The sequence below is a fragment of the Ursus americanus genome, chromosome 12 (assembly GCF_024610735.1).
Source record: "Ursus americanus isolate L20-20 chromosome 12, mUrsAme1.1.p, whole genome shotgun sequence".
NCBI lineage: Eukaryota > Metazoa > Chordata > Mammalia > Carnivora > Ursidae > Ursus > Ursus americanus.
The window spans coordinates 48,360,849-48,386,528 of record NC_142138.1 but is presented as its reverse complement, the minus strand read 5'-3'; the positions used below and the strand labels follow the sequence as shown (position 1 = coordinate 48,386,528).

At 32.9% G+C, this 25,680-nt stretch overlaps 1 protein-coding gene across 2 annotated transcripts in view; it reads left to right on the top strand.

The window, feature by feature from the left end:
• The window catches only part of DPYD (dihydropyrimidine dehydrogenase), a 793,664-nt gene that overhangs the window by 220,327 nt on the left and 547,657 nt on the right, over positions 1–25,680 (top strand). For both annotated transcript variants that reach the window (XM_045801716.2, XM_045801717.2), the window contains one exon: positions 23,266–23,462. In XM_045801716.2, coding sequence (XP_045657672.2) covers positions 23,266–23,462 — 197 coding nt within the window. The remainder of the gene's footprint in view (positions 1–23,265; positions 23,463–25,680) is intronic.

Here is a 25,680-nt window from a genome sequence, read left to right as displayed (position 1 = left end):
TGGCCTGCAAAGTTTCTGCTGAGAAATGGCCTTATGGGATTTTCCTTGTATGTAGCAATTTGATTTTTTTTTTCTTGCTACTTTTAAGATTCTCTATTTATCTTTAACTTTTCATGTTTTAATTATAATGTTTCTTGGTGTGGCTCTCTTTGGGTTTATCTGAATTGGAAGTCTCTGGGCTTCTTGGACCTAAATGTCTTTTGGGGAACTCTTCAGCCAGTATTTCTTCAAATAAATTATTTGCCTCTTTTTCTCTCTTTTCTCCTTCTGCCAATGCCTTCATCTCCGGGGAGAGTTTCCACTATACTCTGTTTCTCCAACAGGTGCTTTTAGATTAGTAAATGAATCTCTTCACCTATGGTAGACGTGCATTTCAGACTGCTGTTTTTTTTCATTGGGTTTCAGGGTTAGTGGGACTTCAAGTGAGTCCTTTAAAGGAGAAATCTCAATTTTCTATATCATTTTAGGTCCCTTGGATTTTAACCCCTCTGGTTTTCTAATTTAGATGTTTTGGGGGTTCATCTCTCCAGTGCACATCCCAGGTGTTGGGGTACTTGATTTGGGACATCAACCTTTCACTCTTCTGGGGGAAGCACTGTACTGGTGAGATCCCTCCCTATTGTGTGTTGCTGCCCCAGCAGTAGGTTTTTTTGTTGAGAACATATCACTTCTTCTACCTGTCTCAATATGGTCTTTTTACCCTTTGTTGTGGAAAATAAGTTCATCTAGTATTTTAATCTTTACCAGAGGGAAATAATTTATATGTAACTTTAGATTTGGTGTGCACCTGGGAGGAGGTGAGTTCAGGATCTTTCTATTCTACCGTCTTGCAGAAGTCCCCCTTTTTCAACCCTCACTTGATTTTAATGAACTCTTTCCGCCCCTTCCCAAAGCAGTTTTTTGTTCGTTTGTTTTGTTTTGCTGTGTGTATGTGTGCGCTTTGCTTTGTTTTTTAATTTAAGGCATAGCATAGTTTAGGATGGCATTAAATGCATTGTAAGTGAATTGTAGAGTTTAAAAAAATGAATGTATCTTATTTTTATATTTCAATTATACTTTATAAAACAGTGACTTCAAATATATCTGTCAAATCATAAATTTGTCTTGTAATGAAACTGTGAGGAAAAGCGCTCTTTTTTTAAGTTGACCTCTTAGGGCAAGATACCTTATAAGGTTTTGTTATTCATAAGTCAGTGAGTGGTTTACTTAAACTTATCCAACTGTCAGTGTTGTTATGAAGATAAGTGAAAGACAAACAGCATATTAGTTGATTGCCAGTGAAAAGAGAAAGCACAATATCCAAAATACCATTATTATTTCAAACTACTAAATTATTGATACTTAAGTTGAAGCAGAATATGATGCAAATAATTTTATTTATTTTGGTTGTTTGATAAAACAATGATTGATTTTTGACCTTTAAAGAAATACAAATCTATTTTCAACCAAATTAAGAAAAGGTTAGGAAAGCAGACTAAAATAGTATGGTATTTTTCAGAATTGCTTTTCCTGTAATTTAAAAGTGATTTTTAAAATATCAACTTCATAGTTTGCCATTATTGGTTAAATCCATACCTTTTACTTTTCTATTTGAACATGGGCATATGGAACATGGAGATCATAATAGAAAACAAATATATCACACAAAATAGCCTGCAGTAGAATCAGGAGACCAGCTGCTTTTTTGTTGTTGTTTTTCTGTCTTGTCATTATTATTCAGTCCTTTGCTATCCCCACATCTGCAGTGACCTTGCTTCAGACATTTTTGTGTGCCTATGGAACAAATGGGCTATAGGGTGATTCTGACTCTCTAGGAGACAGTTTTTCCTAGTTTAATCAGGTATAACAATATTGCCTCAATAAAATAACTTGAAAATAATTGTTTGGTATGGATTCTCTTTTCAATCTCAAGAGGGTTTTAAAATTTTTCTACACAAATGTGGCCATTAAAATTTTTATCTTGAAACGTGCTTGAGTATGTAATTGAATTTTTAATAAATCATTACATTTATCACATGTATAGACCAAGAGGACTTTCATTGTTTCTCAGATTTAACTAATGAATTGTCAGAAAAGGAGAATGAACTGAGAACACATCGTTCTACTCTTTTTCTAAAGTTTGAAAAATAAACTATAAGTACATATTTAGCTGCATGTTAAATCATTTCCCTTCTGCTGATGTTAACTAGTTGTGGAGGCAAGTTAAAGAAGCTAAAATTAAAAGTTCAAGGTTCTGAAGTTTGACTTTAAATGTTAAGATGAATGAGGGCCATAGGATTACTACTTAAAGTTGCTGCCTCAGTTATGAATTTTTAGAGCTACATTAGATTATGGAATTGTTATCTAAAAACATTATTTGGTTTTCACAATCAACATTCTATGAGATTATCTTAATACCTATTAAATATACTATTTTATGAGGTGTATACTTCTTGACGCTGCACTTTTAGTTTTGTTTTTATACTTCTAGTAAAGAATGGAACCGATAAATGGAATTCTAGACTAAATCACGTGACTCACTGAGAACAGAATTACTTTTTAGATTTTTTTTAACTGTATCTCTCAGCAGGTTTTCTATGTCAGCTTTCATTTGATATAACCCAGTTCTTGTCTCAGAATCATATACTATACACCATCATATACTATTTGTTTTTATTTCTGTGTTTTACTGGCTAGACACAATTCAAATCAAATTGATCAGTGCCTATAATACAATAAAAAATATAGTCATGCAATTCAAACAGCCAGATGTTATAAGCCTGCATTAAGAGATACCTTACAATTATTTAAATTGCATCAATGTTTATATTTTGCTTGAATAGTACAGTAAATATTTTGGAGAATTGTGAATGAAGGAGGAACATGATTACTCGAGTTAATTGTGATTTAATAGGACAAATATTATTTCTATCATGTCTTCATTTTGAACATGGAGGTCACTAAAAGCCTTCAACTTCTGCCTTCTACAAGCATAAGTGAGGAGAATATAGAAATATGTATATTAATATATAATAGAGTATTGCATGTTCTCTCTCAGGCAATGTATTTTTATGGTACAATTTGTCTATCAAATAGAAAAGTAGAGACAAAGAAAAAGAATAAGTGTAATTCTCAAATTAAAGCCATTATCCAAAAAATGTACATAAACTGTGAGACTGGATATACTCTGTGCATTATGTTGATTGCTTTATAAGTAAGGTAAAATGACTGAGATACTTTAGAGAGTGAGCAAGGACATTATTAATAATTAATTCAGTGCAGCAGGCACAAACCAGGATTAGCCCAGGTAGACTGACTTGTATGAACCTCCAGTGTAATAAGTTCCCACTAGGTAAGGATTCAGTTAATCAAACCAACATTGATTGAGAATTGATTAGAATTAAGTGTTGTTATAGTCTGTTTCTGAACTACAGGTCCTGAGAAACTACAACACCTCTTAAGAAATAATACAAGCCAACAACTAAAATTTTGTAGCAAACTTAATAATACGTACTGCATTTATGCTATTAGCATCTCTGGACTGATAATTCAATCTTCGTTAATTTTTGTCACTTGGTTTTGGAGGTGATTAGACCTTTGTACAAAGGAAAGGATCAGGCAGGGGAAAATGTAGAATTGCAAAAGTACACGATAATTGTATAGCACTTCAATGCATTTTTGTGATATCTCACTTTAAAATGTTGATACACCACCCTTGAGACATGTAAACTAGGTAATGTTTTTCCCATTTCAGACACGAGGAAACTAAGAATCAAAGTGATTAAAGAATAGTTAACATTAAACAAACTTCCGTTGCACTGGACAGTGGCAGGTACTTCACTTAGAACTTGACTAATCTTGAGAATAACCCTTCAGGTAAATGTGATTATGTCCATTCTTTGCAACAAGGGGCTCCATGAAATTAAATTCCCCAAATTCACATCTAATAAAGGTAGATCTAGAATTCAAAGCTAGTGCTTTAATTTCCATCATTTCACAAACTCTTACTTGCCCCAGATATTGTTATAAGTCACCAATGCAAACTCACTCTAAACCTAGGTTTTCTGGCTTGCAAGTTCACAATATTAGACTTTGTTGGGTAAGCAACATTTACCTCAGTCACTGTACCTCACAACTCACAAAATTAGGCTTTTGTGCGGTATGAAGCAACTATATAAAAATAGGTTGTTGAGATGAGTGCATGTGGCTTAGATGTTTTGTTTATGCATATTACTAAAAAGCTTTTATTTTATTTTATTTATTATTTTATTTTTCTGGCCAGTGAAGGATTATTGTAGTTCCAGGACCCAGGGTTTGTAGGGCCTAAGATGATAAACTTTGGGTTCCTTCTATGAAAAATTACAAAAAAGCACTACTATAAAATTTAAATACAGAGCCTTGAAAGGGGCCTATTCTATGAAGGGCCCTGAAGCTTAAGATTATATCTAAAGTTTTATTTTAATTTGGAGAGCCTAACCCTAATTTGATGATAGCTGGTCTGTAAGTAAATTTAGGATTGAGTCTAGCACATTTATGATACAATTTGGCAAAGTGGTCAATAAAATCTATCGGTTAATGTAGCTAATCTAAAATGAAGATAAACTACCATGATAATGTATAATAATCAATATTTATGGTTAATCCCTTTTGCAAGTCATTTATAAATAGAGTATGGATTAGAGAATAGTTATGAGATTAATGATATCTCACACTTTCCTCTTTGTCCCAAACTTGAATTGTCTTTGAATAAAATTTCTCTATACCTCTCCTATTTATTACCAGTATTACTAGTAGCTTCTGAATACTATTTGTACAAAAAAATAGTAATTATTTATGGGAGAAATAAGATGTACTTGAATAATATACATTACCCATTAATAAAATCAATAGTTTGTACCCTGGTGAAGTGTTGCTCTCAGGGACACAAATACAAGTAATATCTGTTAAAGCTTGATTTGTGTCTCTCCTTTTGGTCTTAATGCAGTAGTTAATAGAAAATAAGTCACTAAATATCTGACATTCTTCTCCAAAAAGCTTTAGAAATCTATTAAAAATACTCAGTGCTGGCACAATGATTGATAATAAAACTGTAGGATTAGCTAAACTGCTAGATGATTTTCATCACAATATTTTAGTTTATTTAAAGCTATTTATTACCATCTAGATCTTAAAAACATAAAAATATGTTTGTGAGATTTGGGGGTAGTAGCTTTGAAATTTACCAAAATTATATACTTGTTAAGATTATTTGCTACAACTTTTTTTTTCCAAATTTGTTTTTTACAAGTCCAATATATATACTACTATGAGCCGCTTATAGTTTAGAATATTTATGTAGTTTTATTGTTTTGAGTTTTAACAACTTAAAAACATGTACTTCCACAAATATATTTGATGAATAGAAGTATAAAGTAGTAGCAAGCAGTGATATTGTAGCAATATGGATCACTTGTAAGAGGCATGAGTTAAGATTTAAACCACCCATTTCACTCCAAAGTATAATGATAAATGAAATATAATAAGCACACAATAAAAGTTAATAGCTGAAGTAAAAAGGAATGTAAATACCTCTTGGGGCCAGAAGTGTAGAAACATTCAACAGTGAACAAGGACTTGGACCTCTCTCTGCTAGGCTCTGCATAAATAGGAGCTGCCGGGGAATTTTACTGGTGTAGGGTACTAAGTACCCAAAACATTATGAGAGGTAGAAAACAAGACTCACCTACCCCTGGTAGAAAGTTAAAAAAGTAGGTACAACTACTTTGCAGGGCTGGGCCTTATATGAAGCTGCAGAGGGAAGCAGAGACAGCTGTGCCCCAGTGGTTTAAGCATGTGCCCAGTGGCACAGTAACTTGCTTCTGTGATATATCTAAGTATTGCCTGGAGACTGGAGCTCTGGGCTTCCAGTAAAAAACCTGGTTGTGTAGCTGGGGAGAGGGAGAGAGAAAGGTGTTGCTGGGTAGATGTCACTACATATTTGATATAAGAAACAAGAGAGCAAGTGCAACAACAGAAAAATTCCACCTAGAATAAGTCAAATGAAAAGTTCAAAACTACATTAGAAGAGCTAATGCTCCCAGTGATAATCAAGACTCAGCTCAAAGGCGATGACTGTTTCCTAATGAACCACAAATAATACCATAATCAGGCCTTTTAAGTAAATAAGCATAAAACGATAGCCATGAAAATAAGATAAAATGATGTATAAAAAAACCAATAATGAGTTTGGTATGAAAAATAGTTAATTAGAAATATTCAGTGAAATTAAATTATCAACAAAAAGTTAGATTCTGAAGTGGATATAGACACAGATGTAATTGGTGAACTAAAAAAAAAAATTCAATGAGTATAATAAAAAGATATAAAGGAAAAGTATAATGGAGAAGTTAAGAAGCTTAGAGGCTCCAGTATACATAAAAAGAGTCCCTGAAATAGAGATTAGCAAAAGCAGTCTTAAAGCAGTTATATTAGAGAATTTTCCAAAAAGAAAGGAAAAATTTAAGTCCCTCTCCTACACCCATGGTTACAATAATGTGAGATACTGAGGAACACAAAAGAATCAGAACTTCTAGAAAATGATAAAAAAAAAAAAAGATCACTTTAAAACCAAATGACAATTAAATAGACCCCACACTTCTCATCAGCATTAATAGATGTGAGAAACAAAGGGCACAATATTTTTAAAGGTCTAAGATAAAGAAACTTATTACTCCTTTAACAAAGGACATTAATAAAATACTTTTCAGGCATTTTAAATCTAAGGTGGCTTATTATTCACCTTGTTATTATAGAGAACTACTAAAAATGAGCTATTCTTTAGTATGAATGAAAGGAACCTGGAATAAAAGAGAGAGTCAACAAACAATAATGAGTGAAGAAACCAGCAGAATATGGTGCAAAATATAATAAGTGAGTGTAAAGTAATAATAAAACTTATTTTGGGATGTTAAAAATAAAAACAGAAATAAAATTTTATATAATATTGACAAGGAAGGCATTTGAGGAGGAGGTGGGGGAGTATAGTGGGTAGTTAAGTGTCCTAAGGGTCTTCCAAGTTGGGAGGCGAAGGGAGTACTTAGTAACTTGAGAGTATGTTTTTAAAAACATTAAACATTAAAAAAATATTGATGTCAAAAATTTAAAACTAATCACAAAAAATATAGAAATACAATCTGTAACTTTCAAACAATCATAGAAACAAAAAGAGGTAGATGTGGAGAAAATAATCCAGTGTCAACAGGAAAGCAAAACTAAAACTCAAAAGAGAGAGAAGCAAAGAAAAAGCAGAGTAAACAGGAAAAATAAGATGGATAGTAGAAACACATCCGAATATATAATTAACCACAATAATTTACATTTATTAAATTTGTGTATGGAAACATATGTGACTGGTATTGATTTAAAATAAATATTATTGGGGCACCTGGGTGGCTCAGTTGTTAAGCATCTGCCTTCGGCTCAGGTCATGATCCCAGGGTCCTGGGATGGAGCCCCGCATCAGGCTTCCTGCTCAGGGGGAAGCCTGCTTCTCCCTCTCCCACTCCCCCTGCTTATGTTCCCTCTCTTGCTGTGTCTCTCTGTCAAATAAATAAAAATCTTAAAATAATAATAATAAAATAAATAAATAAATACTATAAACAGCTGTATGATATCTAGAAAAGAATGACCTTAGCAGAAAGTTTGAAAATAACGTGGTTGAAAAAAGATAGGCAATGCAAACACTAACTATAAGAAAGTTAATGTAGTGGTATTAATATGTAACATTAAGTAGAATTTTGGGTGGAAAAGTATTAATAAAATAGAAAAATAATGAAGAAAAGAATAAATGTCTTAAAAGATATAGCATTCATAAACTGTATATATGTTGCAACGCAGCTTTACCCCAAATTAGTAAGGTTTTTATTTGAATAAGATTCATTAGATTGATTTAGTTAAATCAAAAATTTCCTGTATTCCCCTAATATAGAGTGAGTACAACCTTTCATACACTTGTGTAACATTTATCAAAATTGACCATGCACTAGGTCAGAACGATTACATATATATTTCCAAATGAGTGTATGTGACTGTACTTTTTTCTACTACATAACTAAATTAGAAATAAAAAATTAAAATATTATAAAAATGAGACAATAACAACCAATTTTTGTCTGGGAATTTATTAAAAACTCATTTATAAATGATTTATGGGTTAAAGAGGTCATCACAATAGGAAGTACACAATATTTAGACCTGAATGAAAACTTCTGACAACCTATGAAATGCAGCCAAAGTCATTTTTATGTGGAAATTTATTGTGTTAAGTGTGTATAACAGGAAAGATAAAGCCATATCTATCTTAAGGAGCTAGAAAGAGAGCAAATGGAGTGGGGATGGGTGTGGCGGTGGTAGTGGTAGTGGTGGTAAATTCTAAAAAAGTACAAGAAAGGAAATGAAAATAATAGAAAAATAATGAAATAGAACATAAAAGCAAAAATAAAGATGATCTACAAAACAGAAAGCTGGCTCCTTGAAAATAGTTTAATAAATGCTTGTATGGCTTATCATATAACAACCAGTGCATTTTAGTTAGTGCCTTCTAATTACTGTTTTTTTCTTATTATTTTCTTAATCTGCTTTGTAAGCAGATTACTACTTGTAATCTACTACTTGTAATGCTACTTGTAGTAGCATTGGCACCATAGTTAATTATTACTGCTGTTTCCCCCCAGATCATATAAATACGGAATAATCAACAGAAGCAAATAGGACTGGGGAGGATCTCTCTAGTCCACCATGTCACCACCACTTCCTCTTGCCTCCTTGCTAGCCTCCCATCCCCAGCAAACAGTAACATGAATTGCTTGGTCCCTGGCAGCTTTAGTTTCCAACTCTAACTGTGAACATACATTCAAGTGACTAGGTACTAAGCAATGTCTGGGTGCAAAGGATACAGTGATGAACAAGATAGGAATGATACTAGCCTTTGGGGAACTTACCGCCTAGTAAGAAAGAAAGACAATTAAGCAAGCAAATTACAATGAAGTGCTGAGGGAGTAGTGAGACTGTACTATGGGAGCCAGTAGCTAGAAAACCTAATAGATAGCCTAGCAGGGAGGGAAAGTTGAGCTGAGAAAGTGAAATTTAAACTCGGTCCTGAAAGGTGTTCATCAAATGCAGCAAAGTCAAGAGTGGGTGTGTATTCAAGGCACAGAGAATAGCATGAGCAAATCCTGAAGGTAAAAGAGTATGCGTACTGGTTTGTTAATTTGAACTTGCATATGGTTTTGGATCAGTAAATTTGCTCATACCTGAAGTACACACTTATGTTTTCAAATTGTATTTGGTCAACTTCAACCATTTAATTCAATTGCAGCCTCAAATCCCAAATATAACATGCAGTATATACGTAATAAAAATATGAACTATAATGTAAGAATAATAACTTAGATGTCAGTTCCATTGTCTATAAAATGAGCAATCTTACCTAACTTTGAAGACTGTTAGGACTGGAGATATAAATGTTAAACACTTAGGAGAGTGCCTTATAAAGAGAAGACATTAATTTCAGGAGGTTATCATCATTGATTCATTCAGTCTTCACAATAAATTGCTGAAATAATTATTACTTCCTTAATTTTAGAGCTGACATTTAGAGAGATGAAGTCGTCTCCAAGATAACATGTGACTTTTTTTTTTTTTTTTTTTAGATTTGGCTTAGGTATTATCTTTCCCTCCTTCTAAGTAAGTTTTCTTTCTCATGGGCTCCAAGAGCACCATATATAAAAATGAAGCCTACAAGGGACAGGTTGATTGTAATATTTTTTCTGTATTTAAAACATGTGAATACTCTGTTACCCAGAGAGCTATTTACTAGTGGATCCACGTTTTATTCATATTGCTTTCTAGTGCATAGAGGGTATGTAAAGATATTTACTAAATTAAAGTGGAAATTGAACGGAACAGAGTATTCTGATCTCAAATTACACGATATTTTTACCATGCCAGAAATGTCTCACAATAATGTTTATCTTAATAATAAGAAATAAATGGAATAAGATCTTTAGGAATTACAAATATATTAATAATTTTGATAACTGAAAAGTTGACGTGACATGAAGTTTTTCTTTTTTCCCATACGTTTGAAACAAAGTTCCTTCTTTGGTGTCCCTTGCTCAGTGTTAGGAAGAAAACTGTCAGGTAGCCTAAGAATTTTTCTTCTCAAAGGATGGCTGCAGTGAATAGTATGTACTCAGTATTTCCTTTCACTTCTTTTACAAAAGGAAGCAAGTTACAAAGAAAATTACATAGAAGCCTCTCTTGGAAGGCATGTAATTTGAGGTAACTTACTTTGGATGCACAAATAGCAATCTTTCTTTAAAACATTCAAAAGGTAACCAGACTGTCATACTGCTAATAAATAAGTCAAGGACACTGAAACCAGCAAAATAAAAATCTGTTACTTTTATTAAGATTTTTCTTAGACCTCCACAGATGAAATATCTTTTTAGGAATTATCAGAAATTATGTTTTATTTTATAATGAAAGCAAGTTAAATGCTCACAAAAATACAAACCTCTTAGGAGGTACACAGAATACAACCACCTTCGCACAATTCATCCTTCAACTACAGAGGTATTCCAGAATTTCCAAGAATATTTTATTTGTCTTCATTTTGTCATAGTTTATTTTTGCTGTTGCTTGGTTAATAGGAATAAATAGAGTAATTGAGGAAGAATTATAGCTACCAAACATTTATGTTTATTTTCATTATGTGCCATTTTAGAAAGTAAGAAGGATTAAAATGAGAGTGAGTTACCCTACAACCAGAATTAGTAAATATGCTTGCATTTGCCATGTTATGTCCTTTTTCATTTAGAGAGCACTATATAATGATTAGAAAATTATTCTGTCTCCAGTATGTGAGGAGGCTTAGGGGTAAATCTCATGGTCTCTGTGTTAGTCTTCTCATTTATATAATCAAGATAATCTCTCCATTGCTTCAAAATAATGTGAAAATTATGGACAAAATGCTAGTAAAGTCAAGTCAATTTGGAGTGATGAAAGAAATACACTTTTCAGAAGAGTGAAAGGTCAGAAATCACAAGGTGATTTATGCAAGGAAATCTCCTCTTTAAAAAGTTCTTCAAGAAGAACATCCACTGATAAAAAAACTGTCCTTCTGTATCATGAGCAAGAGCTATATTCCCTCAGTTACTGTTACTCATTTGTTGAAGCCTGTCATAGAAGTTCAGCAATTTTGAAATTCGTCCAAATCTTTTGGATGCCTACTATGTGGTGGAATTTTCCTATACCCTGGGATTACAGATGGGAGGGGGAAAAACACTGTGATTACTTCATAACCCATAGAGAAAGTCAGATTGCAAGCTATGCTAAGTGGAAAAAAAAAATATGTAAAATCCCTAACAAAGCGTGTAGAAGATAGTCAATGCTCAGTTACTGGTTCCAACCATAATTTCAATAGCAGTAATCAGCCCCTAACTAGCTCCTTTGGGGCTAATTCAGAGCTTTATTCATTGTTTTATGTAACACTGTGCTTGTTTCATTTTAGGGCTCTATAAATGTTATATGCTACTGATGAAAAGTAAAATAATCTTAACATACTCTAAGTGCATTGGTAGGAAAAGGAACACTTTTAAAAGGGTATAAATATAAATTATTTTGATTGAGTACAAGATCGTGTTCCTCTTGCTGCAGTTAACACCTCAGTTTCTCAAGTTGCAGAATAGCATGCTGGGAAACCAAATGGTGTAGTGCAGTGTCTTTCAAACACTTTAACAGTTGTTGGTTTGCAAGTTATTAATTGACTATTAATGTTATTAATTGACTATTATATGAGTATTAGACTTACAAAAGAGAAATTCATGTAATAGTTTTTTCAGTTACACATTTACTGTTGAAATATTATATGGGCATAATGATTTCTTACTGAAAATCCCTATAAAAATCTGACAGTAACAGCAAGAGTTCACAGGCTCTGGAGTAGAATGGTCTTGGGATAAAATCCTTACGTTGTGAAAGTGGCTTCCGCATCTGAGAAATGGAAATAATAATTGTACCACCATAACAGAGTTGTTGAAGACTAAATGAGATCACTTACATAGTGGCTTAGTATAAGCCCGAAACATACTATGTGCTGAATGTATATTGGCCTTATTATGGTGGGGAAATACATATTGAGCATACTTTCCATGCATCTATAAATACTTCAGTTACTCCCTTGTGATATTGATTAACCTATTTGTTTCCATTATTAACTTGTTTTGGCACTTTAATCTTCTGCTTAGAAAAAAATTATATCTTAGAAAATTAATCAATGGAATGACAGCTGAAGTTTGTTTTAAAGAAAGGGATATTTCTCACCTAAAGAGCTTAATTATCTCAAATTAAGTTTTTGATGCATTATGAAACAAAGGGAATTATACTCCAAGAAAATCTATTAGGAAATGTTGTTTTGATATTGTAAACATGTAGACTTAATAAAGTATTTTTATATGAATTATTTGTAATTTTGTTACATGTATTTGAAGACTGATCTAGTTTTAAAAAAGGAAATGAAAAATATGCTTTATTACTATTAATTTACTAACATTCTTAAATTTTATAGATGTTATTAATTGACTAAATTTCAGGACAAGATTAATTCATGTTGTTTAAGCAATAGTATAAATTACTTTTTTTCCACTCATACTATGTATGGATTAGTAGTCTTAAGAAAAAATATCACAAGATTTGTTACTGTAAACATAGTTCAGCATTAACTTTATTAAATATATTAATTACTTTTATAAAATGACAATTTTAGATGTATAAATAATTGATTCACATCTCCTAGGTTTATAAAGTGTTTAGATATATATCAACACCCCCCCCAAATGTTTATGTAGCTATTTACTTGACTTCCTAGCTAATTTTTTTAAAAACATTCTGTAATAATCAGGCAACATTCATGGAAGTATATTGTGTACATATGAAATTATTCATTTTATGTATTTCAGTTGAAAAGGAGTTGAACACCACTGTTTTATTTTTTTAAAGATTGATTTATGTATCTGAGAGAAAGAGAGTGAGCACATGAGTAGGGGGGTACAGAAGGAGAGAGAATCTCAAGCAGATTTCCCACTGAGTGCAGAGCCCCACACAGGGCTCAATCCCACAAAAATGAGATCATGACCTGAGCCAAAATCAAGAGTCGGATGTTTAACCAACTGAGCCACCTAGACCCCTAGAACACCACTGTTTTAAAAGCATAGAGGGCCACTTATTCAGGTCTTGAGGAAGTTGGCAAGTGTAGCTGATATATCTCAAAGTTTGGGCTTGATGATACAACTATGTCAGAGGTTAAAAAAAAATTGTGTGAACCCTCACATATTTTCTGAGTCCAATAATGTGACGAAGCCACCTAGGACCAGCTTTGAGAGGGTGAGCTCGTTGTTAAATACAACCATAATGAAAAATTAAAAACTAAATTATATAACCTTATAATCATATAAATCATATTAAAAAGAAATGTACCAAATACTAAAAACTCATTGCTTCGTAATTATTTATTTCATTTTTATCTTCATTGTGCTCTTGAGGTTATGTCTATTATATCATATGTTGTAAATTCTAATTTCTACAATGATGGAAATGTTCTATAATACATTAGTCACTGGCCACATATGGTTATTGAGCATTTGAAAAAATGGCTGTTATTAAGAACTAAATTTTATTTTTATTTAATTATGATGAATTTAAATATAAATTTGACTAGTCACATGTGACTAGTGGCTACCATATTGGACAGTAAAAGTTCTACCTCATGGAGTTTGAACACTAGGTGAATTAGGAAGTAACTTTTGCTATGTGGCCAGGCACTTTTCTAAGTGCTTTATATGAATTACTTTGTTTAATCCTCATAGTAACCCTATGAGATGGATATTACTAACCCTACTTTACATTTTGAGGAGACAGAGGCATGGATATGTTAAGGGACTTGTTCAGTACCATGTACCATTGGAATGATGGACATCAAGACTCAACCGCAAGCAATCTAATTTTAAAGTCAGACCTCTAAAAACAAACTACTGTTCTTTGTGCTAAAATTCACAAAATTTTGTTCAAATACTCACTTCATTAGAAACTATCAAGGTTGATGCAACCTATTACAAAGCCAAGGGAGAAAATCCAGTGCAGTAAAAAAATTACTTAAAAAAGAACAACAACAACAACAACAACAACAACAACAAAAACAAGCAAAAGAATAATATTCACTCATAGATTAGTGTATTGAGCAAGGTAGGGTATTGAGTATGCTTTAACTAGCTCATGAGCTGCAGATCCTGGGGTTGCCCATTTCAGAAGCTAATCATAGTATATGTCTTTGGTGTTTTATGAGTTGAGGAGTATGCTTGCTTACGTTCCCTCAAACCCCTGAGAACCTCCAACTCTGTGTTGACACTAGTAGAGGTTCAATAGTTGTATTTATTTAGTTTAATATTTGACAGTTTTTTATTTTATTTTTTTATTTTTTAAAGATTTTATTTATTTATTTGAGAGAGATAGAGAACACAAGCAGGCAGACGGGCAGAAGGAGAGGGAGAAGCAGACTCCCCACTGAGCAGGGAGCCCGTTGCAGGGCTCAGTCCCAGGTCTCTGGGATCATGACCTGGACTGAAGGCAGATGCTTAACCGACTGAGCCACCCAGGTGTCCTGTATATTTTAAAAGAACACTTAAAGCTTCGTTGAAAAATAATTAAAATGTCCTTTTATATGTATTGTATATTATTGGATAGTTACTACTTCATTTGCATACCATTGGGTAGAATTTGTCAGATATGTCCAGTGTCTCAAAACTAAACTGTCTCTTGCTTCTGGGTGAGCGTGACAAGAAAGACATTTCAAAAATCTTATTCTATTTGATTGTTACAGCTTATAACTTTTTGGCCTTTAAAGTCCTAAGTAATCACATTAAACTCTCTTTTATTGTGTAAGATATCAGCAATAAATGATTCTTTTAAGAAAACTTATGTTTTCTGCTTCTAAAATTTGTTTTAATGCAATATTAATTTATAAATGCTACTAAATGTTTGTTGTTATTATTATTTTTAAGTTTTAATCTTAATCTCAGTTAGCATAAACTGTTATATTAGTTTCAGGTGTACAGTACAGTAGTTCAGCACTTCCTTACATCACCCAGTGCTCATCACTATAAGTGCACTCCTTAATCCCCATTACGTATTTAAACCATCTCCCACCCACTTCCCCTCTGCTAACCATCGGTTTGTTCAATATAATTAAGAGTCTGTCTCTTGATTTGTCTCTCTCATTTTTTTCCTTTGATTGTTTGTTTTGTTTCTTAAATTCCACATGAGTGAAATCATAGGGCATTTGTTTCTCTGACTTATTTCGCTAAGCATTATGCTCTCTAGCTCCATCCAGTTCGTTGCAAATGGCAAAAGTTCATTCTTTTTTTATGGCTGAATAGTGTCCAATATGTGTGTGTGTGTGTGTGTGTGTGTGTGTGTGTGTGTGTGTGTATTCATTCATCAATTGATGGATACATGGGCTGGTTCCATATCTTGGCTACTGTAAATAATGCTGCTATAATGTATCCCTTTGAATTAGTTTTCTTGTATTCATTGAGTAAATACCCAGTAGTGTGATTGCTTGATCATTAATTAGTTCTTTTTGAGGAGCTTCCATATTGTTTTCCACAGTGGCTGCCCAGTTTGCATTCCTACCAGTATGGACAAGTGTTCCTTTTTGCCCACATCTTCACCAGCACCTGTTGATTCTTGTGTTGTTGATTTTAGCCATTCTGACAGGTGTGACATGTAGCCCACTGTAGTTTTGATTTTCATTTTTCTGATGATATGTGATAATGAACATTTCATGTGTCTGTTGACCCTCTGGATGTCTTTAGAGAAATGTCTGTTCATGTCTTCTGTCCATTTTTAAATTGTTTTATTTGTTTTTTGGGTTTTGAGTGTTATTCTTTATAGATTCTGGATACTAATCCTTTATCAGATATATTATTTGCAAATATCTTCTCCCATTCTAGAGGTTGCCTAAAAGAAAAAAGAAAGAATTTGCTATGGACAATGTCAAAGAAGTTACTGCCTGTGGTCTCTTCTAGGATTTTTATGGTTTCAGGTCTCATGTTTAGGACTTTAACCGTTTTGAATTTATTTTTGTGTATAGTGGAAGAAAGTGGTCCAGTTTCATTCTTTTGCATGTTGCTGTCCAGTTTTCCTAACACCATTTGTTGAAGAGACTCTTTTTTTACATTGGATATTCTTTCCTGCTTTGTCAAAGATTTATTGACCATGTAATTGTGGGTTCATTTCTGGACTTTCTATTTTGTTATATTGATCTGTGTATCTATTTTTGTGCCAATACCATACTGTTTTGATTATTATAGCTTTGCAATATAACTTGAAGTCTGGAAATTTGATGCCTCCATCTTTGCTTTTCTTTTTCAAGATTGCTTTGGCTCTTCAGGGTCTTTTGTGGTTCCATACACATTTTAGGATTGTTTGTTTTAGATCTGTGAAAAATGCTGGTGGTATTTTGAAGGTATTGAATTAAATGTGTAGATTGCTTTGGGTAGCATAGACATTTTAACAATGTTTATTCTTCCGATCCATGAGCATGGAATATTTTCCCATTTCTTTGTGTCATCTTCAGTGTTTTTCATCAGTGTTTTATAGCTTTCAGAAATCAGTTCTTTTCACCTCTTTGGTTATGTTTATCCCTAGGTATCTTATGGATTTTGGTGCAACTGTAGATGGGATTGATTCCTTGCTTTTTCTTTGTGCTGCTTCGTTACTGGTGTATAGAAATGCAACAGGTTTCTGTACTCTGATTTTGTAACCTACAACTTTACTGAATTTGTGTATCAGTTCTAGCAGTTTTTTGGTGGGGTCTTTTGGGTTTTTGATATACAGTATCATGTCATTTGCAAATAACGACAGTTTTACTTCTTCCTTACCAATTTGGATGCCTTTTATTTCCTTTATTGTCTTTTGCTGTGGTGAGGACTTCCAGAACTATGTTGAATAAAAGTGGTGAGAGTGGACATCCTTGTCTTGTTCCTGACCTTAGGGGAAAGGTTCTCAGCTGAGAGGATGAAGTTAGCTGTGGGTTTTTCATATATGGCCTTTATTATGTTAAGGTATGTTCCCTCTAACCTACTTTGCTGGGGGGTTTTATCATGAATGGATGTCGTGCTTTTTCTGTGTCTACTGAAATGATCATATGGTTCTTACCCTTTCTCTTCTTGATGTGATATATCACATTGATTGATTTGCAAATATTGAAACACCCTTGCATTGTGGGATCAAATCCCACTTGATTGTGGTGAATGATTTTTTTCTTTTTTTTTTTAAGATTTTATTTATTTATTCGACAGAGACAGCCAGCGAGAGAGGGAACACAAGCAGGGGGAGTGGGAGAGGAAGAAGCAGGCTCATAGCGGAGGAGCCTGATGTGGGGCTCGATCCCATAATGCCGGGATCATGCCCTGAGCTGAAGGCAGATGCTTAACTGCTGTGCCACCCAGGCGCCCCTGTGGTGAATGATTTTTTAAATTTATTGTTGAATTCATTTTGCCTAGTATTTTGTTGAGAATTTTTGCATCTACATTCACCAGGTATATTGGCCTATAGTTCCCTTTTTTTTCCAGTGTGTCTTTATCTGGATTTGGTATCAGGGTAGTGCTGGCCTCATAGAATGAATTTGGAACTTTTCCTTCATCTTATATGTGTTGGAACAGTTTAAGAAGAATATGTATTAATTCTTCTTTAACTGCTTGATAGAATTTGCCTGTAAAGCCATCTGGTACTGGACTTTTGTTTATTGGAATTTTTTTTGATTACCAACTTAATTTCTTTGCTGGTTTCAGTCTATTCAAATTTTCTGTTGCTTCCCATTTCAGTTTTGGTAGTTTATGTGTTTCTAGGAATTTATCCATTTCTTCTAGGTTGTCCAATTTTTTGTCATATAGTTTTTTATAATATTCTCTTATGATTGTATTTCTGTGGTTTTGGTTGTTATTTCTCCTCTCTCATTTGTAATTTTATTTATTTGAGTACCCTCTATTTTCTTCTTGGTAAGTCTGGCTAGAAGTTTATCAATTTTATTGATTTTCTTCCTAAGAGCCAGGTCTTGGTTTCATTGATCTGTTCTAGTTTGTTTTTAGTTTCTATATCATCTATCTCTGCCCTAACCTTTATTATTTCCTTCCTTCTGCTGATTTGAGGTTTAGTTTCTTGTTCTTTTTCTAGTTCCTTTAGGTGTAAGGTTAGATTGTTTGAGATTTTCCTTGCTTCTTGAGGTAGGCCTATATTGCTATAAATTTCCCTCTTAGAAAAGCTTTTGTTTCATTTTCATTTGTTTCCATGTGTATTTTTAATTTTTTCTTTTATTTCCTCATTGATCCATTCTTTATTTAGTGGCATGTTATTTAACTTCCATGTATTCGTGGTCTTCCCAGGTTTTTTCTTGTGGTTGACTTCAAGTTTCATTGCATTGTGGTTAGAAAAGATTCAATTTTCTTGAATTTGTTGAGACTTCTTCTGTGGCCTAATATGTGATCTATTCTGGAGAATGTTCCTTTGCCCTTGAAAAGAATGTGTGTATTCTGCTGTATTAGGATGGAATGTTATGAGTATATCTGTTAAATCCATCTGTGCCAGTGTGTCATTGGAAGACATTGTTTCCTTGCAGATTTTCTGCTTAGATGATCTGTCCATTAACATAAGTGGGGTGTTCTTGTTGGATTTCCCCCTTTATTATTATATAGTGTCCTTCTTTGGTTATTGTCATATTGTTTGTTTTAAAGTTTATTTTGTTCGAAATAAGTATTCCTAATCTGGGTTTCTTTTGACATCCATTTGCGTGATAGAGGTTTCTCCATCCCCTCACTTTCAATCTGCTGGTGTCTTTAGGTCTAAAATGAGTCTCTTGTAGACAGCATATAGATGGGCCTTGTTTTTTTTAATCCATTCTTTCACCTTATGTCTTTTGATTGGAGCATTTAGTCCATTTAATGCTAGTAAATGGTAGTAAATTTTTAACATAGGAAAGTTCTTAATTCTTCACAAAGCTGTAAGTACTGAACTAAATATGAATGATTAGCATTTATTCATTTCCCAAATGAAATTAGCTATAGCTCTCCCTGGTCATATTAAAGGCATGTTTTAAATATTGATTTGTGAAAAGTATATGAACTCTTACTTTGTGAAAATATAATAGACCTCAAATACATTACTATTAATCATTCAGCAAAATAGTTTATTAATTTTGAATTGGAATTTCATTCTTTTTCAGCTTGCTAAAAAGAAATGAAAGGTAAAAACATGTGTTGATTCAAAAATAATATGAGGGAAAATCTGTGCTATTTGGATAGCGAAGGGAGGAGCAACAATATGTTTTGTCATTTGTAAAACCCTAAATTTTGCTGGAAATAAGAAATGATTATATTACTAATTTAATTTAAACCATTAATTAATATGTACACCCTCTTTTATATAAAAACTCTAGAAATTAAAAAGTGAAATCAGATATGATGTCTGCATTTAGAGATCTTATTGTCTAAGGGAAGAACCTGATAAGTAAACCAGTAAAATGTCATAGGGTATTAGGATAAAAAGGACAAAATGCTGTGGGGACATTTGTGAGGGCCATTTAGCTTAGACTACGTTATTAGCTCGTGTAGTAATAATCGTGTTGATTATAATCTCTTATATATATATATATACATATATATATATATGTATATATATACACACACACACACACACACACACATATATATAATTATATATATAATTATAATTAGGTTGTGTTGATAATAATCTCTTTAATTCTTTTTTTTTTTTTCAAGATTTATCTATTCAGGAGAGAGGGAAAGAGAAAGCAGGGGGGAGGAGCAGAGAGAGAGGAAGAGAGAATCTTGAGCAGACTCCATGCTGAGCATGTAGCCTAACGTGGAGCTTGATCTCACCACCCTGAGATCACGACCTAAGCCAAAACAAAGAGTCAGGTGCTTAAATGACAGTGCCACCCAGGTGCCCCCTCTCTAATTTTTAAGGGAGATAATTTGGTTATTCCTTAAATATTTTGAATGGCTTTACTTTATTCTGAGTAGTTGGTGATGTATAGGGTAGGAATTCAAGAAAAACATCAAGTCCTATCTCCCTGATTCCTTACTCCCAAGGAAAACTCCCTTTGCCTGACTTACCTATTAAATGCAAATAACCTTGTGAGGTAATCTATTAAATATAACATAATTAACCTTTAATATGTGTATTTATTCATAGGCCACTTCTACTGACAGTCAAGTTTTGATGAGAAGAAAATAGAAAATGTTGATTCATTTTTTCCACTTTTAGTTCTACTTCTCTTTATAGATTTTGAAATTGTTATTAGGTGCCTATAACTTAAAATTGAAAATCTTGCTGGCAGATTGACATTTTAATATTATTTAACTTTAGTAATAAATTTTCCCTTAAAGTCTAATTTGTCTGATACAGGTGGTATACCTATACTGCTTTCTTTTGGTCACTATTTGCATAGAATAGCTTTTTGCATCCTTTCTGTGTCCTTATGCTTAAGGTTTATATCTTTTATAATCTTAATCTTTTAATTGCAATTTTAATCCACTTATATGTAATGTAAATACTCACGTGTGTGTGTGTGTATTTATATTCACTATCTTACTACTTATTTTCTCCTCTTCTACTCTCACCCTCCACCCAGCTATTGCATTAATTTTCTCCCATTTATTTCTTTTGTATTAATAAAGGATTTTTTAAAATTCTACTTTCCCCTCAACAACTTATCTATTAAATATTCTTTTACTCTTCTTTTAGTAGTTACTGTAGACATACAACATGCATCCTAAATTGATTAAAGCCTAATAAATATTAGTATTTTTACCACTTCCTAGACAATGCTATGATCCAGTGCACTTTCACTCAATTTAACCTGATACCTTTATCATGTATTACAGTCTTCATTTATAATAAACTCCATGTGGCATTATTATTTTCTATATGGTCAGTCTCCTTTTCATTTACTCATGTATTTATAATTCTCAGTGTCCTTTATGCCTTCCTGTATTTCTGTGTTTCTATCTGTGATGTGCTTTCTTCCTGAAGAAATGTCTTTATTACTCTTCAGTATGTCTTTTACTGTTGCCAACAAATATCCCTGCAAATGTCTTTATTTGCCTTCACATTTGAAGGATATTTTCCTTCTGAATAGAATTCCAGGTAGAAGATGTTTTCTTTCACTGCTCAAAAAAATGCCATTTCATTGTCTTCTGTCTTCCATCAATTCTTTTGAGAGGAAAGCTTTCAGCCCTTTTTTTGTTGCTTGTTGACAGTACTGTGTCTTTGTTTTTTGGTTGTTTTCAGTGCTTTCTTTTTCTTACTTTGGTTCATAGCAATTTTACTGTGATCTGCATGAGTTTCTTTATATCTACTTTTTTAAAGGTTTTAGAACTTCTTGACTTCATGTCTTTTATTAGTTTGGAGAAGTTCTTGGTCTGTTCTCTTGAAATATCACTATTGCCTCATTTTTTCTGCTCTCCTTTTATGATCCCAATTATGTATATATTAGTTCTGTATATGTTGTCTTTTTTGTCTCAGTTTTGTTTGTTGTTATTGTTTTTGTTGTTTTCTTCCTGTATTTTCCTTCCTGTTTGTTTTTTATGCGTTGGTCTAGATCATTATTACTGACCCATCTTCAGTTTGCTTGTCCTTTTTTGCTCACCTGTCCCATCTGTTGTTAAATACATGTGTGTGTTTTTTTTTCAATTTTCACTTTTTTTTTCTTCTAGTATTTCTTTTATCTTTTTACAAATTCCAGTTTCCTGGTAAAGTTCATGTTCTTATTATGTAGTTTTTGAACATATTAATCCTTGTTATTTTAAAATCTATGTTTGGTAACTACACTTACTGGATTTTGTATGCATCTCTCTGTTTTTTTATTTCTTGGCAATTTTTAGTTCTTAGTTATTGGCAAACCTAGGCTTTTTTTTTTTTTTTTAAACCAAGAACCAGGCCTTGTATATGAACATTTATAAATACTGTGGTTGACTTATTATCCTCCACAGAAGGTCCATCCTATCATTTAATAAATACAGTGTGGACTAATAATCACCTTCATTCATGATGGCTGAACTGATTTGGGCTGCTTTTCTACCTCTGGTTTGTCCCACTTGTAGAGTGTAGCTCTCCAAGTATTTCAGACGATTGTTTGCTAGGGTTCTTCCTTCTCTAGCTATTACTACACTCATTTTTGTTTCCTCTGGACTGTCAGAGTACAGAAAGCTCCCCTCTTCTTTACAGAGATTTTCTGTTTAGATTCTTAGCCTTTCACCCTATGCAGTTTAAGAATTAAGCTCACTTTTCTGCACTTTCTTCTGCTTCTGATTTCTGGTTTCTTACATTCCCCACACCCTGTGTCTCTGTAGTCCTAGGAAATCGCCAAAATCTCTTGCAAGCTGTGGTCCTCTACAAGATTCATAGCCTTCCTCCTTCTGCTATGAAGTGGTTGATTCCCTCAGGGTAAAAGTAACTCTGGAACTGTCGTTTCCGTTCTCTGCTGCTCTCTTTTTTCTGAGATCTTCGCCCCTTCAGTCTGGCTTATTACTTCAGGTAGCTCTCCAATGCTTCCAAAATATGTTTAAAAGTTATCCTTCAAAAGCTAATCTATCATAATCAGAAGCAGATGTCAACAAATTATTTACTGAATGTTTTCTATGTGCCAGATTAGTGCTAACTGCTGGTAGTACAATGGTAATGATTTTTAAAATACCTAAAACATGCAGTTTGTGAGTTATGTGTGTGTGTGTGTGTGTGTGTGTGTGTGTGTGTGTGTGTGTGTTTATAAATGATATATTCTCTGATTCAAGGAACAAATGTTCTACTGACTAACATGGAAACATGACACATAAACATTGGTAACTGGTTATGTTGGAGGCATACAACATATACTGTAGGATCTCAGAGAAGAAGCACTTAACTTGGCCTAGAGGTGGGTGTAAGTAGAGTGAGCCAAAATGTTTCTTATAGGAGGTGTGACCCCAGAAAGGAATTCCAAAGATTGAGAAAGAATCAAGTACAGGATGTCATCTACTTGACCCAACACAACTTCTAATTATAACATATTAATACTGAAAATGCACTCCCTATTTCTATTTAAAACACTAATGCATTTGAAACATCAATATATGTTTGAGGATATAAAAGTTAGTTTACAATTTTTAACCGTGGCAATTGATTTCTCCACAGGTGTTCAAAGCAATGAATATCACACAAATTCGGAATCCTTCTCTGCCTCCTCCAGAAAAAATGCCTGAAGCCTATTCTGCAAAGATTGCTCTTTTTGGTGCTGGGCCTGCAAGTATAAGTTGTGCTTCCTTTTTGGCTCGATTAGGTTACTCTGACATCACTATCTTTGAAAAGCAAGAATATGTTGGTGGTTTAAGGTAATGCCTACATTTTTTTTCATGTTTATAGTATCAAAAATGATGGGGTAAAACAATTATGAATATTGTTGGTTCATAATCATATAGGAACTTCAAGCTCACAGATGGTAGTTTAAATGTTCTTTTTCCAAATGCTCAATTTTGATTTCATTATTCACTTTAAATATTCAGTTGGCATTAAGCAATATTTATTTAAAAATTTCTCCGTCTAGTTCTATGAATTTAAGATGAATCTCAGCAAAATATTTTATGGATGGAGAAACCAGTCATATAAAAACTCATTTCATCCCTGTGAATCTGTCCTTTAATGGAGATAGATCTGAAAATTATAGAAATTAGAGATGGGAAAAACCTAGTTCTATAGACTTGGACAATTCATTTTGTTGTGCACATAGACATGTTGTCCTGCTTACATATTTTGAGTTTAAAGTCTCTTAAGTTTTGTATTTGATTAAAATTATGGCAGAGTCTACTAAAATTGTTCCATTTTAATGTACATTTATGCAGTTTTCCTTACTAATACTTGATATTAATCAGCATCACTATTGTTAAATCAGAAGTCAGTCATAGTCTTTTATTCCTATGAAGATTCATTCATTGAAATGAAAAATACTTACTTTGTATCAGTAACTTTCAGATATTCAAACTACACTTAGCAATTAGGTAGAGAGGAGGGGGCACCTGGGTGGCTCAGTTGATTAATCGTTCGACTTGATTTTGGCTCGGGTTATGATCACGGGGTCCTAAGATTGAGCCCCACCTTGGGCTCTGCACTCAGCAGGGTCTCTGCTTGAGATTCTATCTCTCCCTCTCCTTCAGCCTCTCCCCCCTGCACTCTCTCTAAAATAAATAAATAAATAAATATTTAAAAAAATAAATTGGATGAAGCAGTTTACTTTATTTAAAGTAGATAGAGCTCTTTAGTGAACATATATTACATTTGTGATTAGAATGAAATAAAATTTATTATAAGTAGGTACTGGATATTGATTAAAACATTTGATGTAAAAATGAGAAAGAATTTGGGTGGGAAGTTAATTATATTACTTAATTTATTGATATTTTTCATAAATATGTCATCTTGCATCAGAAAATTATGAATTATAGAATACTGTCATTTGGGCATATCTGTTGTAGTTAGCATTTAAGTGTAATGGCTACTGAACTATTCTCAAAGTAAATTTATCATATTTAAACATCATAGGGGATACATTTAATCAAATTGTGACTAAAATTTGACCTTATGTTTTTTATATTTTATGAAACCTATAAAATTGTGTCAATAATTATAAAATTTCAATATTGGTCAAATGACTATATGCTAAACCCAAGATAAGCTTGCATTAATATAAAACTATTTGACTGAATCATCAAGCCAAGGTCTCATATAATAGGAAAACCTATTAAAGAGGATCTGAAGCATAAACTGAAGAAAAAATAACCTGATTGTCAAGAAATAATTATTTTTTTCTGTATTGACGTTTCACCACTGAGTTTTAAGGGATTACACATATTTTATATAGTTTTTTTTTATTTATTCCTGGAATGTAAATACCTAATATATTATTTTGCTGGAATGATTTAGACTATCTTTTTAATAGTGTTTTACCACAGCTTTATTAATTAGGAAAAACATAATCTATTAGGAACATATGTATAAGCATTGTACATTTTTTTCAATTATACACATCAATGAATATGTGAGCTCATTTAAAAAATATGAACTTAATTGTTGTATACCCTAGTAGTCTAGGAAAAATCTTTTTGCCCCTTAATTGCATTTTCACAAGAAGACTAAAATGGAGCAAGTCCTGTTTGTGAATTATTCTGTGTGGACAATTTTGGGAGATTATTATGGTTGCTAGCATCTCCGTCTCTTTGTAACTCAAATGCAGAATAGGCATTTCTAAATCATATAAACTAACACTAAACTTGTGTATTTTTATATATTTGCTGAGCATTTTATAGTGGGACAGATTCTCCTGGATTAATGATCAAACACTTTTAAAAATTCTTTTTTGATTTATTTTCTTCCCTTTGCCTTTGAATGTTCCCAGTAGCTAGGGACAATATGAAATGTTGAATCCGCCTTGTTTGGACAGTCCCATGGAAGAGGCATCATGTGCCACTGTTACAGGATTATAAAAACTGACACTGGCATTTAGCCAGCATTACAACCACAACCTTTTCCTGTTAATTTATTTTCTCACTTACAGAT